Here is a 16580-nt window from a genome sequence, read left to right as displayed (position 1 = left end):
CTGAGAAAGACTGACAACAGCTGGACCAATGCCAGACACACACACACACACACACACACACACACACACACACACACACACACACACACACACACACACACACACACAGCGACACTGTTTTCCTACAACCAAATCGCACTGAGCAGTTTTATTTTGGTTGTTGATTTTTACTTTACCGATAATTGTTGTTTAAAAGCTCGACTGAGTTTAAAGATTCAGCCGCTGAACCAAATCCTGTGAATAAAGATGGACGACACGTCTCCACTTCCTCCAGTTGAACAGAATACGAACGCCGCCGTCTTGAGCTTTTGGAGCCACGGTCTGAATATTCAAAGGCCAATAAACTAATCGCAATGTTTGAAGTTGCATTTTGACTTTTAGTTTGGCTCATCTCCCGATTACGCCTGAGTTTGTGACCTGTACTGCAGCCAGTCAGCCACAAGGGGGCGATTGAGACACTCAAGGTGTGTTAGTTTTTTTGTTTGGCCTCAGAGACGTTTTGTCTGGTTTTCAGGTTCGATTAAGACACGAATGAGAAATGAAAACCTGAAGCGATGAGAGAACAGAGGACGATTAAAGACGAGGAGTTGGACTGTACCATGTTGTTTTCTTCGGTCTTTCCCTGCATGGTGCGGTCGCTCCGTCTGTCAGCGAACGTTTCCTCTCCGTCCGACCTGAAGGAGAAACATCATCACAGCTTTAAACTCAGAGCCGTCAGTGATAAACTCCGTCTCTTGTCTTCCTGGGATCGTGGTGCTGGTACCTGTGGGACAGTTTGAGTATCTTCTGGGTGAAGAGTCTCAGCCTCTCGCTCTCTTCCTGGTACCGGTGCAGGTCTTCACTCAGCAGCTGACGGAGCGAGATCACAGCCGCCTCCTGGAACACCAGCTCCTCTGATTGGACCAAACGCTCGGTGATGGAGGCCTGAAGCTCCCGACAAGCGCACAAGTGAAACTGCAGAAAATATGAAACGACACGTTTTAATAACAGGTCACAGTTAGATAATACCTGAGCAACACTCCAGCTGTTTGTTTAGTCCGAAAATTATAAAAAATTATAGAGATGTTAAGAGTATTTTGATCATATGATTGTTTTGTCTTATTGTTAAAATATAAAACAATCATCTTAACTAATCATTCTTCTCTCTTTTATTTATTTATCTATAATTTTAGCAAATTCTACTGAACAAGCAAATTAAATACAGCAACATTAAAAAGTAAATATGAAGTAAACATAATATTTACTTTCCTCTTTTCAAGGCAGTTAAATTCAACTGAGTAAAATAACTTGTTTTAATTAAGCTGCTAAAACCTAAAAAAACTATTGATTTGACTGCAATTGTTGGAAAAACAAGTAAATAAAAACAAGTTTAGAGGGAAATTAACAAGTAGATATTGTTAAGTTATTACAGTTGATTATAAATATTTTATTATCTTAACTCTCTCTGATTGTTGTCTTTTCTATCATTGATCACTTTGGTTTGCATTAGTGTCTAAATCTGAATTTCTACCTAATTTTTCATCTATTTTAAATTATTTGAATTGCATTTGATATATTTGAAATGAACCATATAAATCTTCTTAGTTTCTAACTTTGTCACATGATGTATTTTGCTGCTGTGTCACTCACGCTCGTCTGACGCCTGGAGCTCAGTTCCTGTTCGAGCTGTTTCTTCCTCTTATGAAGATGAAACAGTTCAGAGGTCAGAAGCTGCCGACGACCTTCGATCTGAACGAGTCTGAAAACAAACAAACGCAGAAAACTTTAGTTTATAAAAAACTCTTCGACTCCCTCCTGAGATCTTACACACACACGATATGATGTCATCAATCCATTTTAGGTGGAAACAAATAGATTTTGTTGGTGATTCAATAATTTTGATTCAATTCCAGCTCAACTTTTCTACTTTAACATCTACAGTCTCATTTTATCTGGAACTTTAGTGTAAAGAAACTTTGTCCAGGGACAAACGTAGACGTGGTTTTGGGATTTGAACCATCAACCCTCCCTCCAAGCACCTTCTCTCCCGTCTGCAGGCACAAAAACCACAAACCAGCAGCGTTCCCACATCAAACACTCTCGACCTGCGTTCACCCGGTTCAACGTGACAGCGTTCGCACCTTGAACAAACACGACCGAGTTTTCATAGACACACACGGAGCTGAACATCTGATCCTGAGTCAGAGATTAATGATCCAGGTTCTAAGACGGAAAACCACAAACTCACCACGGAGAACACGGAGAACACTGGGAACACTGGGAACACTGGGAACACTGGGAACACTGCTATAAACTACAAGTCCAGAGCAACTGCAGTAAAATAACAGTCGCGACAGAAGTTACAGTCAACGAGGACACTGCAGTACTACTTGTTACAGTACATTTATTGATGTGTCTGAGGGTTTTATTTTGAAAATGTCTCATGTTAACAACATTATTACAGGGATGCAGAAGAAATGCACTCAGACATCAGAGTGTAGTAAAGCATCCGTCCACCAGGAGGCACTAAACCTCTGTGACAGAGAGAGAGAACAGCAGGTGACGAGAGGAACGAGGGAGTTCTGAGGTTTTCTGTGCAGTGAAAAAAATGAAGCAGATAAAGATTGTAGAGGAGGAGGAGGAGAAGGAGGAGGAGAAGGAGGAGGAGGAGGAGGAGGAGGAGGAGGAGAAGGAGGAGGAGGAGGGAGGAGGAAGGGAGGAGGAGGAGGAGAGAGGGATATTCATGAAAAAAAGGTCAAAAGGATGAAAAGGAGTGGAATGAAAATAATAAACAGCCGACTGACACAGGAAGGAAAATAAGACAAACATCTTGAAGGAGGAAAAAAGGAGGAGAGGAATGTGAAGAATAAGCAAAATGCTTTGGCAGGAGGAGGAAGAGGAGGACGACAGTGCCTTGCTCAGAGGCACCTTGGCAGCAGGTTACAAGGGGAACAAGACCTCGTTACTCATCGTGGGGCCTGAACACATCATCATCATCATCATCATCATCATCCTGTTTTTCTGACCAACAGTTCACGACCACACGTCATCGTCTGTTCCCAGATCAGCGTGACCTCTGACCTCCGGGCTGCTGTCGTCCCACAGGAGGAAACGAAGCTTTAATTTGGAGCGAGGAGTCAAACGTTAACAGGAAACTGTAAATCAACGAGCTCCTCCTGCTCCTCCGCCTCGTTAAGCGGCTCCGTTATCAGAGGAGTCTGAAGACGTGAAGAAGGAGGAACAGATTAGGAGGGGAGGGGTCGGCGGAGGTCAGCTGGGCGTTTTCCAAACTGCTGCTCCGCCTGTTGGTGTTGGCAGCGAGAGGAACTCTCCTCGAGGAACCAGACGATAGACTGGGTTTCATTCTCTGGGTTTCATTCTCTGTGTTTCTGTTTCTCTGTGATTCTGTTTCTCTGTGTTTCAGTTTCTGTGTTTCTGTTTCTCTGTGATTCAGTTTCTCTGTATTTCAGTTTCTCTGTGTTTCTGTTTCTCTCTGTGATTCAGTCTCTCTCTGTGGGAAAACACCACTGAGAACAACTGATCTCCTCCGTCGCCATCAGACACAATCTCTTCCTCAACCTGCTGCTTGTGGCAGTTTTCATTTATCGACTGATTCCACAAACGTCTGTCGGTCTGAGTTCACACATCTCGCAAACCATTCGTCTGATCGACTCCACGCTTGGCACGTGTGATCTCAGCGGCCATGGGAAGTGTTGCGCCGAGTTTGGCGCCATTTGGACGCACGGTTAATAAAATTCAACAAACAGGCGACTGGTTCTCTTTACTCCTGCTTAATTATAGAGCTTTTATTTTGAAAAGTTGTGAACTTTCTGCAGATAAACCAGGTAGGACGAACACAACGTTTTCTGACTTCACTCTGTTTACAAACAGGAATAATTCTGAAGTAGCTCCGGAGCATCGACAGGACAAACAGGCAGGTTACGGGTTCTGTGCTGGAATAATGTTTGTCTGATTGTTTCCTCCTCCACGAGCAGGAGGTTGAGAAAACAAGCGCACCTCAGCGGAGCAGGGCGGACTCTGGTGTTGACAGAGAAACGTCCTCGGCTGTTAAGACGACCTGTTGATCTGGATGTTTCCAGTAATAAACACAAAGTGGATTCACGAGGAGGATTTCTGAGAATGTGGAGAAGTCAACACGACGGGAACGTCAGCGGCGATGAAAGGGAGGAGTTCCGCGTGCCGATTCATCGCGCTCCAAAGAAAACAAAGCTAAAACAAACACCTGAGGACACGGCTCCTATTCATTTCAATACAGTCTCCGCAGAGCAGCATCATTCCACAGTAAAACAACTGCAGAGTTAAATTAAGACGACAAACTGTGAATAAATAAATAAAGACGGACGACGTGACAGCTCCCAAGAGGGAAGTCAAATCATCTCGATCGCCTCCTGGTGGCTGGCTGCAGTAAAGGTCATGAACCCTGCCTGCTCCAAGTTGACGTCTTCCTCGGCGTCTTCTACGTGTTTGGCTCCTCTTCTTCATCCTGAGATATTTGTGTTCTTCCAGTTTCGGACGTTTCCGTTCTCACATACATTTCAGGACAACGTGCAGAATTCAGTGCAGGTCTGAAAGCAGCTTTAGTCTCTGTGGTTTGGTTTTAATTGGACGAACTTGGATTATAAGTGGATTATAAAGTGTGTAAAATAAAATGTGACTGTTCTTTGTGTTGTATCCTCTTCAGCTGCTTTCCAGGACGGTCACGCTTCACATGATGCTGCTCAACATGGCGTTGGAAAAGTTTGGTGCAAAAGAACCTTAAAGACGAGGTTAGCGAACGATTGGGATTAAATTGTCTCTCTGTTGTTTGACGACCGTGTTGTGCGAGAAGAGTTTTATCAGCTCGAGTTGGTTTCCAGAAGTTGCTGAAGCGAAAGCAGCTTGATTCCAGCAGCTTGTGGTCCACTGAGAACCTAAAACAGGCTTTATCTCTATCGGTCAACGTCTCCGAGTCTCAGCTCCGTCCTCTTTTCCAAAAAGCACAGAGCTCAGCCCAGTGTTGTCGCTGCGTAAGCCTCCATTCAAGCCGAGGAAAACCCCGGTGAAATGAAAGCAGACTGACATCTTCTTCCAGTAAAGCCCAGAGGATGGGAGCAGTGGGTGTCGTGTTGGGAAACCTGACGTGTGAGACGATATCCCGGCAACGGTTGGGTTGCCGGGATATCATCCGACCAGTGTGTGTGTGTGTGTGTGTGTGTGTGTGTGTGCGGGCTGGGTGTGAGTCTGCTCGCACACCTTGAATCCTGAGATGTGTTGCAGCTTGTCGTGTCTTGACAGAAGTGAGACCGGTTGAATTGTGTTTTCGTGCCAAACTGCTCGTCGAGGCACGAGAACAGCGATTAGGAAACCAGCAGGGTGAGGCAGCAGCCACCTTCCACCATCTGAAGACTCGACTCACCGTCAGCTCAGCACCGGGATCCGGAGAATTCACCACAATCCTTCACTGTCTCACACAAAAGTCTCAGACAGGACCTCGATACAAGTTCCGTCAAACAAAAACCGAGACCGACGCAGGAAGAGAGATTTATGCTGAGATGTGTTAAAGCTTCACCTGCTGCTTGACCATCCAACAAGATCTGATGATATTCATTTCACAGAGACGCCTGTAATATATATATATATACCACAATATATATGACCAACTATTTATATAACCATCAAACAGCCCTTTGAAATTGTGAGGACCAACCAAAATGTACAAATACACATAAACTCACACAAATACACACAAGTACACACAAGTACAGCCTCAAATGCATAAAAGAATCGTTCACTTTCGTTTTCTCACATCGGTCACGCTTTCTCACACACACACATTCTCTCTCTCACGCACACACACACTCACACACGCTCTCACACACACACACAGACACACACACTCACACAGACAGGCCGGATCCTGTTGTTTTCTCCAGCGAAGCAGAACCTGCTGCTGTTATGAGATACAGGGAAAGTCCGACCGTTGGGTTTTCAGCTCTGTGACCAAAAGCCCCACAAACCAACACGGAGCTGCCTCCTACTCACATGTTCAAACACCACCGGACACGCTCCCGGTTTCACAAACACCACAGTTTTACCAGGAACTGATTTTAGCCTCGTGGAGGATATCTTTCCGAGAAAGGAGCAGACTCATCAAAAGGAGGAGGAGAGTGGACGAGATGGAGCGAAGCAGCAGAAGAGAGACGGTTGTTTTTCCTGTGAATTTTGCCTTTGGTGGTTTGTTTGGTGTGTGTAAATACTTTACAGAATCAATATTTTGAGAGTCATAAGCTAATTTCTATGACCCCAAACATGCACATTCACCCCCTTATTACACATTTGAGTGTTTCTTTGGTGAACAGAATCATATTTCATAGTTTTTGATGGTCAGGGAATAACTGCATTTTAAATGTTATACTTAAAGGGCGTTGTCAACCTTTAAAAATAAAAGTATCAGTGCAACTGAATTTAATTTAATGGAAACCGGGTTAAATACAATGACGTAAATAAACGGTTCTTCAAATCATTTTAAGTAGTTCTTATCACACTTTATTAAAGTGCTGATTTTAATTATTTGATGCTATTAAACAGGATGAAACATCGTGATTGACAGCTGAGACTGAGTCATGATTGGTCAAGTGCGTTTATCGGCAACACCTCGATTCCAAACCAAGATAAAACCTGCACAGGCTCCGACTCGAAGTCAGGTCTTTGGCACAAGATGGCAGCGTCTGTATCCGAGATGTTCTGGCTTCATTTCTGAATAGTGCCAGGAAGTGAAGAGGCGTCGCCCTCCTGTATTTATGAATGCACTCTCATGCATTCTGTACAATAGCTGCGTCCTTGTCGCTGACTCACTGTGTGTGTATGTTGCCGAGCTCCTCCTCCGTCTGTCTCCGCAGCTGCAGGAGGTCAAAGGTCAGCTCCTCACTCCAAACGACAAACCTCCGCAGTCCTTCACTTCCTGTGTCCTCCTCACGCACGGATCCCTGAGCACAGCAGGAGACGGGACCAGTTACAGCAGGTGGGACGAAGCCCTGGTGGTTAACTGAGCCACAGCAGCTTAATCTGACAGTAATCTATATCTGATATCTATCTATAGATATAAAGGGTGAAAAGGAAAACTGTGAATGTCAAAGAAAAAAGAAGCTGACAATAAAAAGATAAAACAAATAAACTGATGTTCCATTAGTCATCGTCATCTATACAACACTTTGTCATCTACTGATTCACTTTGACAGACATAACAACGTGTTGAGTCCAACAGGAGAAAGTGATGACTCAGGAGGAAGAGGAGGAGGAGGAGGAGGAGGAGGAGGAGGAGGAGGAGGAGGAGGAGGAGGAGAAAAGAGACGGACAGAGGAGAGGGGGAAACAAAAGGAGGACATGACGAGTTGAGATAAAGTTTAAAGAACTTAAATCTAATGTGACGCGTCTGAACTCGTCGAGGTGACAGAGTCAGAGAGTGACTGATCTCTGTCTGTCTGTCTGTCTGTGTGTCTGTGTGTCTGTGTGTCTGTCTGTCTGTCTGTCTGTCTGTCTGTCTGTCTGTCTGTCTGTCTGTCTGTCTGTCTGTCTGTGTGTCTGTCTGTGTGTCTCTCTGTGTGTCTGTCTGTCTGTCTGTCTGTCTGTCTGTGTGTCTGTCTGTCTGTGTCTGTGTCTGTCTGTCTGTCATATTGAAACTTATGAGTGGCAGGATAAAGACGTTTAAATTACTAAAGTTCTCAGAGAGGGTTACGTTCCAGATGTTCCTCATATTCACCAACTCACAGGTCACGTGTGTTGGATTTAGATGAACTTTCATTATGTTATAATTATGTTTTTTATTATTGAAGAATCACGTGAAACTAATCACGGTTGTTTTCATTAACGAGCTCTTTGAATCTTCACCTTCGATCCATCTTCAGGTTGTGTATCGTCTCCTTTCATGTACAAAAATAAATTCCTTTCTTTTTACAGATGCTCAAGGATATAGTTTTTTTTTCTTTTTATTAACAAAATAATAAAAGTTTGGTGATTTTGCCACGGAACACACAGAGAGATCCGATCAGAAAGGATCAAAACATCAACTGCTGCTTTTGTCGTAGGATATTTATTTGACTTTGGATAATTAGATAATATAAAAGTACTTTAAGCTCCTTGTGATACATGAGTTAAATTCCTGCAGGGACTCTTTTATGAATAACTTCTGTGCATCGACATTAAACCCACTGACGATCATTTCAAAAACACAGGTTTAATTTGATTTTGTCTTCAGTGCTTCGTTGTATTTCTCATAATTAAAAGACACTTGACACCGGAGCAGGACAGTGAATCGGACTGGAGCTGCCTGTCTGAACGAAGCCTCTGGAGACACCGACAACGGGTGAAAGGAGAGAGAGAGAGAACGAAAGACAAGAGAGAAACAGACAGATTCCACAGATTCCTCCTGAGATACAGAGAGAAGAATCAAGCAAAGCACATGAAGCTACTAAAACCCGACTGTTGGGAGGAATGTAGTCGGAGCAGTGTCGAGCAATTAGCCCCGTAGCAAAGATCCACAGTTTAAAAACAACAAAACAAAAAGAAAACAGCTGACTCCGACTTCAGGGAAGAGAAAACGACTCTTCGTGCTTCAGAAACACTGGAGATAAAAGTCTCAGTGTTTTCACTGGAGCTAATATTCACATGAACAGTATATTATTCCTATTATTTGAACTTATTATTTCCAGTATTTACCAGGTGGTTCTCAGAGACAGGAGACAGCAGCACGTCCTCTTCTATCAGCTGAACTTTGTCCTCAGAAGCAGCGACGTCTTCTGTGTGTCTCTGGATCTCTGGAGACTTTGAAACACAGACACAGAAGATTTTCACTATTTTATTTCCTCTCACACTGTAAATCTCACGTTGCACAACCAGCAGCTTTGGCAGCAACCGAACACCAGCTGGGGAAAAGCCCTTGTTTCCAAACCTGGCAGAATCTCTGTCATACCGACGACATGCGACAAATTGTTCTGCGTGAACGTCGAGACGCGAACGTCAGACGGAATTAAGGCAACACCCGACTAGCCAAACACGCTGCTGTGATTCTTGGACAAACTTTTTCATCGGTGTGGAATGGAGAGAGACAGGAACCACGAGGGGGGGGGGAGGCTGAAATGTGGTGAATCCGGCGCGGGAACGTGTACGACCTCAAGGGACGAGGGAGCGTCCTACATACCAGCGCACGTGGTTCCCACCTGGGACGAACACATGAGTCAACGTATTCTCAGCCTGAGGTTTGTCTGAGTCACAATTCCACTTTAAAGCAGTAAAATAAAACATCCGACGGTTTGAGAATGGAAACGGTCACACTGAGCATCTATGGGCCGACACGGGCATCGAACCGCCGACCCTCTGGTAGGATGGACGACCCACTCTATCCCCTGAGCCATAAATAAAGCTGACTGGACACAACTGGACACACGATCACAAAGGTTTATGAAAAACTGTTTTCAACATGTGGTCGATACAAGTAAAAGCTTCTGCTGCAACTTTTCATTCATTCATCAGTGGATTACTTTTTTATTAATCTACTAATGTCGAATATCAAACTGTATCATTATGTTTTTATTAGATATAAGAGATAAACCCAGATATTTAGCTCCGAGGGAATAAAGGTTCAGAATGACGGTGAGAGCCAAGTCTCTATAAGAAGCCGTTGATCAAACCTGGAACCTATTTGTTTTCTTTCGTTTATGAATAAACTGTGAAATACCTTTGCCATAATGCATGTTGCAGCATGTGAAGATAATATCTCTTATCTGCCGTGACCTCGCCCAGATGTGTTTGATCCTGAAATCCAACCTCGACAGTTACAGCAGCGACACCCAGACTGAAACCACTGTCACCTGAACAGCTGCTCTGTGCAGAGGTGGCGTCCGAGAGGAGACGTCACTTCTACCTTGTGAGCGGCAGCAGAATTAGAAGAATAGAAGTATAAACACAAACTCAGTAATCCTGAGGTGTTGTCTCAAAAAGCTTTAAAAGGAAAGTTAAACTAAAACCTGAAATTGAAGCAGTTAAGAGCCAAAGTGCCTCCCGAGCCGACCCTCAGCTGGAGGCAGCGTCCCGCCCACGACCCGGGCCTGCGTTCATCTTAAAGAGGGAAATCAATCTCGCCGTATAGAAACACTACAGATGGACAACAGGCAATTATTTCCCCCGCTGCGCCACACGAGTGGAAGCAGCCGCAGCTCGAGTGGGCCGGGCGTCCGCGATGTCGTCTGATTTAATGTAAAGGAAACAAGTCCCTCTGTGTTTCATTCCCTCTGAGGGAGGTCACGTGACTCGACAGGAGCCCAGGAGCAGTTTCCAGACACAGAACGAGTCAGATCCAGCGTTTGAGCGGCGGGTGACATTCAGAGGACCCAACAAAGTCCTCTCCCTTTCACAAAGTCTCATTATAAAGTAGAGCGCTGGCTGGTGGATGTGGGCTGCGGTGATTCTCTCCTCGTTACGCTCTGACCCCGGCTGCTGGAAACGATGTTTGTATTCTGCTCGTTTGTTTCTCCAAATTGTTTCCCCGCAAATCGTAATTGGGAAAACAAATTAGCCGCGTGTGTGAATGTGATTTCTGTGAGTCGGGGCGTTAATGTCAGAGAAGCTCAACCCGAACAAAACAGTTCTGTACATTATACCAAGAAGAAGCACGAGCGAAAACATGCAAATGTACCGAATGTGGTTAAAATAAATAAACGTATTCACGTCCTCCAGCGCGGAGACGACAAACTGAACAAAACAATACTCAACACTTCACAAAGGTTAACTGTAGTGAAACGAACAAGTATTAATGCTTTTTAAAAATATGCTACTGCTTTATAAAGACAAGAATAAGTTAACTCACTAAAAATGTCCCCAGATTAAGGCTCTTTAAACTGATCAAACTAACAAATATTAAGGTTTTAAAAAGACGACTTCACTTTCTTTAAAAAGTAAAGTTTCTCAAATACTCACTGCAGGAGAGAGAGACGAGCTCATGGTGACACACGGACTCAAAACTCATTTCTTAAACTGAGCTCAGACCACAGGGGGTTTCTCTGTGTGTGTGTGTGTGGGGGGGGGCTGCACCACTGTGTACATGGAGATGACCCTAACTACAACCCCCCACTGACCTGAATGTGAGTTTGTTAGTTAATATCCGGCCGGAGAGTTCTGTGCCTGACTGGTCAGTTTACTTTGTGTGTGTGTGTGTGTGTGTGTGTGTGTGTGTGTGTGTGTGTGTGGTGTGGGTGTGGGTGTGTGTGTTACATTCAAGTTCTAAGCAAAAAGTCTGTCGCACTGGAAACTAAATTCTAGATAGAACAACAAAATCCTGTACCAGTAATAACTTACTGTACAGGATAGTATATCTGCTGTGTGTGTGTGTGTGTGTGTGTGTGTGTGTGTGTGTGTGTGTGTGTGTGTGTGTGTGTGTGTGTGTGTGTGTGTGTCTACATGCTATATAAAACGTATTAAACAAACAAACCCAACTAATCGTCCAATTATAGAGTTTAAATCTAGACAAAACCAAAGTCTGTGTAAACACAGTGACGCTATAGAAAACATAAACACGATGACACGTCCAGTCAAGTTGTCTCAAGGCTAAATAAACCACGACTAAACCAGGGGCGGGGCCGGATCAGGGGCGGGGCCGTGGATCACAAGGATCCAATCCCCCCCACCACCCCACCCCATGACAGAGGAGCACCTCCTCCCAGGGTGTGACTGGGTGAGGCCCGACGATGGTGTCAGATCGCCAAGTCCACACCTTGATAAGCTGACAGGTATGAGGTGTGGAACCTCCCACACACACACACACACACACACACACACACACACACACACACACACACACACACACACACACACACACACACACACACACACACACACACACACACACACACACACACACACACACACGAGCGATCACAGAAATGATGACTGTACTTCCTCTGCTGAACATGAACGGACTGATCGTTCGACAGATTGTTTAATTAGCAAAGTCTACAAACTCCAGGGGAAATTATATTTGTTGAAAAACTTCTTAGAGGTTAATAATATTTCCTGATACAATAAAAATCCATCCGAGGCACTTTTGGTATTTTAACGACTTTATAAAACGATAAATCCAAGAAAATAACGCAACCACAAAGTACAATCTTATCATCCGAATCTTTTAAACTGATAGAAACGTCAGAGGTTGATGTCGTTGCACCATCATCATAACTCGACCTCATTACTCAGCAAAACGACCGGTGTGCGGAGGAGCCCGCCGCGGAACTCCCTTACCCAGCATGCCTTGCAGGTGACTCACGGCTGTGGAATGTCACCTTGTGTGCGAAGCGTACTTTGAACCAGCAGGAGCTTTAAACTGGGAGAGAACAACTGGTTCCTTTAAAGATTCATTATGAAGGAAACTACTTTTCACTGCACTGTAGAAAATAACTTTGACCGTTTATCCAAAACTTTGTCTTTTATGATTTGTGGCATATCTGTGAAGTGTTAAAATCCTTTTCTTCAATATATTATCAAGAACTAAATTTAATATAAAAACTCAAATCAAAAGTTTCTATGTGCTTTTTCTCATAGAGGTAAAATACACATTTTCTTAATACTTGAATCCTTCAAACCAAGAAATAAAAGTCTATTTGTGAAACTGAGATTGATTTAAACTTTAAGCTGCTTTTCTTCAGGAGGAGATTTAACAGCCTCCAGGATTCTGGTTTCACACTTTCCACCAGATGTGGGAGTTTGGCTGCCGAGGTCTGACCCAGATGCTGGAGGACAAGGTTCCAGAGTCTGAGATCAAAACACATCTGAAGGAGCGGAAAACCATCAGCTGCTCTCAGACCTGCACTGAACTCCAGGTAGAGTCCTGACATGTCCCAGAGGTTCTGGATGTGAGAACAAGTGTCAGAGTCAGTGTCTCTGGAACTTTTCTGGAACTTTTCCTGCAGCACGAAAAGGGGCCGGCGGCTCCGGCGGCTCCGCCTCTTAACAAACACCCGCGTTAAAACAGTGGAACCAGTTCATCTGTGTTTAATGATGCAGTGAATAAGAACTTCTCCTGTATTTGCTCTGTGCTCCTGTTAAATGAGGCAGAACCGAACCCGTTCCTCTGTATTTAACAGTTACACCAGTCTCTCTCTCTCTCGCTCGCTCGCTCGCTCCTCCATACTTTTCTACTTAAAACTGAACAAAAAGAAGAAAAGAAAAGAACGTGGGAGGAATTCTTCATATCACGTTCCAGACTTTAGTCTCGTCCTGAACTAGATCTGTCTCGTTAAATAAGTCTCAGACACTTTATCTAAACACGAGGTTGAACTGTGCAGATCCAGATTTCTACAGATTCATGTTCTGAATAGAGATGTGACGATCCGAGGTCACAAGTCTGTGTGATATTAACAGAGTTTAAGAACATAAACAATGTCTCTGATTGGTGGGACTCTCCGTTACCATGAAAATGTTCACAACAACAGCGAGATGTCTGCATAACAACATATTAGACACAAACTACGACATATTACAACACAACAAGGTTAATTAAAGCAGTAACACAGGTTTTTTTATAGGTTTGGCACAAAGCTGCTCTCAGGGCTGGGTTGAACTCCTCCCAGAGACTTGGCCAGGAATAAAAGATGGAATGATGAGCTGTCGCTTGTTTGACAGGTAGAAGGAAAGACAGGCGAAGGAAAGACAGGTGAAGGAAAGACAGGTGAAGGAAAGACAGGTAGAAGGAAAGACAGGTGAAGGAAAGACAGGTGAAGAGAAGGAAGACAGGTAGAAAGACAGTGAAGGAAAGACAGGTGAAGGAAAGACAGGTAGAAGGAAAGACAGGTGAAGGAAAGACAGGTGAAGGAAAGACAGGTAGAAGGAAAGACAGGTAGACATGGACACACAGAAGCAGACAGGTGTAGAAAAGACGTTTAAGGAACTGATAAAAACTAATGGATCGATGCCAAATTGACTTAATGAGTTATTTCCGGACATTACCGCAACAACATTTTTATGGTCACTGACGATGTTTAGTGCCAAAAGCATGAATCAGTTCAATGTTCAGTCCGTGCAGCCACGTGATGCCGTGTTTATATCTTATCAGAGGTATTTATACTGGTTTGTACCGTGCATCCAAGTTGGAGTTACGACTGTAAAGTTTAACCCTGAACTCATCCAGACATTATCCAGAGGAGGTGGACGTGAAATCACAAATGTCCAAATGTGTTGAATCAGACATGAAACAGACTTTGACCTGTCCACGTTCTGTCTGATCAAACCCAACGAGAGCAGAACAGGTCAGAGTCCGAGAGACGGGACGTGTGGATGTTTTTATCGTAGTGAAACCGAAAGATTACAAAGTGAGGAGAGGAGGCGTCGTTTCTAAGAAGAAGGACCAGGAGATTTGATTCAAGCGTTTCTGTGGAGTTTGCACGTCAGCAACTTTAGCTTCCTCCCACAGTCTGAACACATGCAGGTGAGGCTCATTGGCAACTGATGACCCCAATGTCAGCTGGGATTAGCACCCACAACCCTAACAAGTGCTACAGCTAATGGATGGATGGTGACTGTGTCTAATATTATGGAACAAATGTGGATTATTACGTCACATTTTCATTTGTCAAGACGAAGATAAAACACTGCAATGAACTGTAAATCTTTACCATCACCCTTTTCAGTTGCTGGTTACTAAAATGACAAAAAACTAATAATTTCCTCAATATTCAGATTTCTGCAGTACGACATTATCATAACTAATTAAACATGTTGGGCAAAGATTTGTTTAACTGCTTTTGAAAGTTTTAAACTCAGAGAAAGTGTAATTTAAAAACAAAACTGTGAATGAATTAGTCAAATGAGTCCAAAACCAAATTTCCACTCTTAAGTTTGGATTTTTCACAGAAGTAAAAACCAAAACTCATTATAATCATTTCAACATTTCTTCCGTCTCCCTCAGAAAAAAAAAAAGCAGACGGATGATGAGACTTTTCGAACTCGTTCACTTTCTCATCTCTGCTTCAAAACTAGAACATCGACAAAAACAACAACATGTAATCTGCGAGCTCCGCAGCCCCCCACACCCAGAAACTACCCAGCACCCCCCCACACCCCACCCAGCACCCACCCACCCAGCCTGCACCCACTCGGCCTCCGACGAGGCTTAATGAGTAATAAGCACCGGGTGACCACGGTTTTGGAGTCAAGCCAACTTTCCCAGATGCCAAATTGAGGCCTGGAGCTACTTCACGATGCAAAACAACACTCATTAAAAGCAGCAGGCAAAAAAAACAAGGAGCCATAAAATGCTAAAAGATGCGTTTTCAGGAGAAGCTTCTAAATGACAGCCGTGAATAATGAGGGATTTTTTTTCAGGTGGAGGAAACGAAACACGCACAGCGCCGACCCTGGAACCTGAAAACGTTTTGGCCTGAACATTAAGTGAAGGTGGAGAACGAGAAGCTTTCAGACGCTCAGACGAGTTTGTGACGACACGTCGCAGTTCACTCAGGTGAAGAATAAACCGAGAGGAGAAGCAGAGAGAAGAGAGAGAAGCAGAGGGAGAAGCAGAGAGGAGAAGCAGAGAGGAGAGAGGAGAGAGAGAGGAGAAGCAGAGAGGAGAAGCAGAGAGGAGAAGCAGAGAGGAGAAGCAGAGAGGAGAGAGGAGAAGCGAGAGGAGAGAGAGAGAGAGAGGAGAAGCAGAGAGGAGAAGCAGAGAGGAGAAGCAGAGAGGAGAAGCAGAGAGGAGAAGCAGAGAGGAGAGAGAGAGGAGAAGCCGAGAGGAGAGGAGAGAGAGAGAGAGAGGAGAAGCAGAAGGAGAAGCAGAGAGGAGAGAGAGAGCGAGAGGAGAGAGACAGAGAGAGGAGAAGCAGAGAGGAGAAGCAGAGAGGAGAAGCAGAGAGGAGAAGCAGAGAGGAGAGAGAGAGGGGAGAGAGAGGAGAAGCAGAGAGGAGAGAGAGAGGAGAAGCAGAGAGGAGAGAGAGGAGAGAGAGGAGAAGCAGAGAGGAGAGAGAGAGAGGAGAAGCAGAGAGGAGAGAGAGGAGAGAGGAGAAGCAGAGAGGAGAAGCAGAGAGGAGAAGCAGAGAGGAGAAGCAGAGAGGAGAGAGAGAGGAGAAGCAGAGAGGAGAAGCAGAGAGGAGAGAGAGGAGAAGCAGAGAGAGGAGGCAGAGAGGAGAGAGAGAGAGGAGAGAGAGAGAGAGAGAGAGAGGAGAAGCAGAGAGGAGAGAGAGAGAGAGAGAGAGAGGAGAAGCAGAGAGGAGAAGCAGAGAGGAGAGAGAGAGAGAGAGGAGAAGCAGAGAGGAGAGAGAGAGAGGAGAAGCAGAGAGGAGAGAGAGAGAGAGAGAGGAGAAGCAGAGAGGAGAAGCCGAGAGGAGAGGAGAAGCAGAGAGGAGAAGCAGAGAGGAGAGAGAGGAGAAGCAGAGAGAGAGAGAGAGAGGAGAAAGAGAGAGGAGAGAGAGAGAGAGAGGAGAAGCAGAGAGGAGAAGAGAGAGGAGAGAGAGAGAGAGAGTATTAAACATGATAAACATCCCAGACACGAACAAAGGACTTTCATTAACACACACATGGAAATGTTCAGAATGCAGTGTTACCATTCCACACATTTGTCCGTG

The 16580-nt window shown here is 44.5% G+C and overlaps 1 protein-coding gene across 1 annotated transcript in view; it reads right to left on the bottom strand.

The window, feature by feature from the left end:
• LOC118126050 (cingulin) overlaps window positions 1-16580 on the bottom strand; it is a 35262-nt gene that overhangs the window by 13554 nt on the left and 5128 nt on the right. The window contains exons 2-6 of the mRNA XM_035185208.2: window positions 8695-8799; window positions 6835-6965; window positions 1630-1738; window positions 764-954; window positions 599-674 (exon numbers count right to left, since the gene is read on the bottom strand). Coding sequence (XP_035041099.2) covers window positions 599-628 — 30 coding nt within the window. The 5' untranslated portion in view covers window positions 629-674; window positions 764-954; window positions 1630-1738; window positions 6835-6965; window positions 8695-8799. The remainder of the gene's footprint in view (window positions 1-598; window positions 675-763; window positions 955-1629; window positions 1739-6834; window positions 6966-8694; window positions 8800-16580) is intronic.

The sequence above is a fragment of the Hippoglossus stenolepis genome, chromosome 18 (assembly GCF_022539355.2).
Source record: "Hippoglossus stenolepis isolate QCI-W04-F060 chromosome 18, HSTE1.2, whole genome shotgun sequence".
Taxonomy (NCBI): domain Eukaryota; kingdom Metazoa; phylum Chordata; class Actinopteri; order Pleuronectiformes; family Pleuronectidae; genus Hippoglossus; species Hippoglossus stenolepis.
This window is presented reverse-complemented; position numbering and strand designations above follow the sequence as displayed.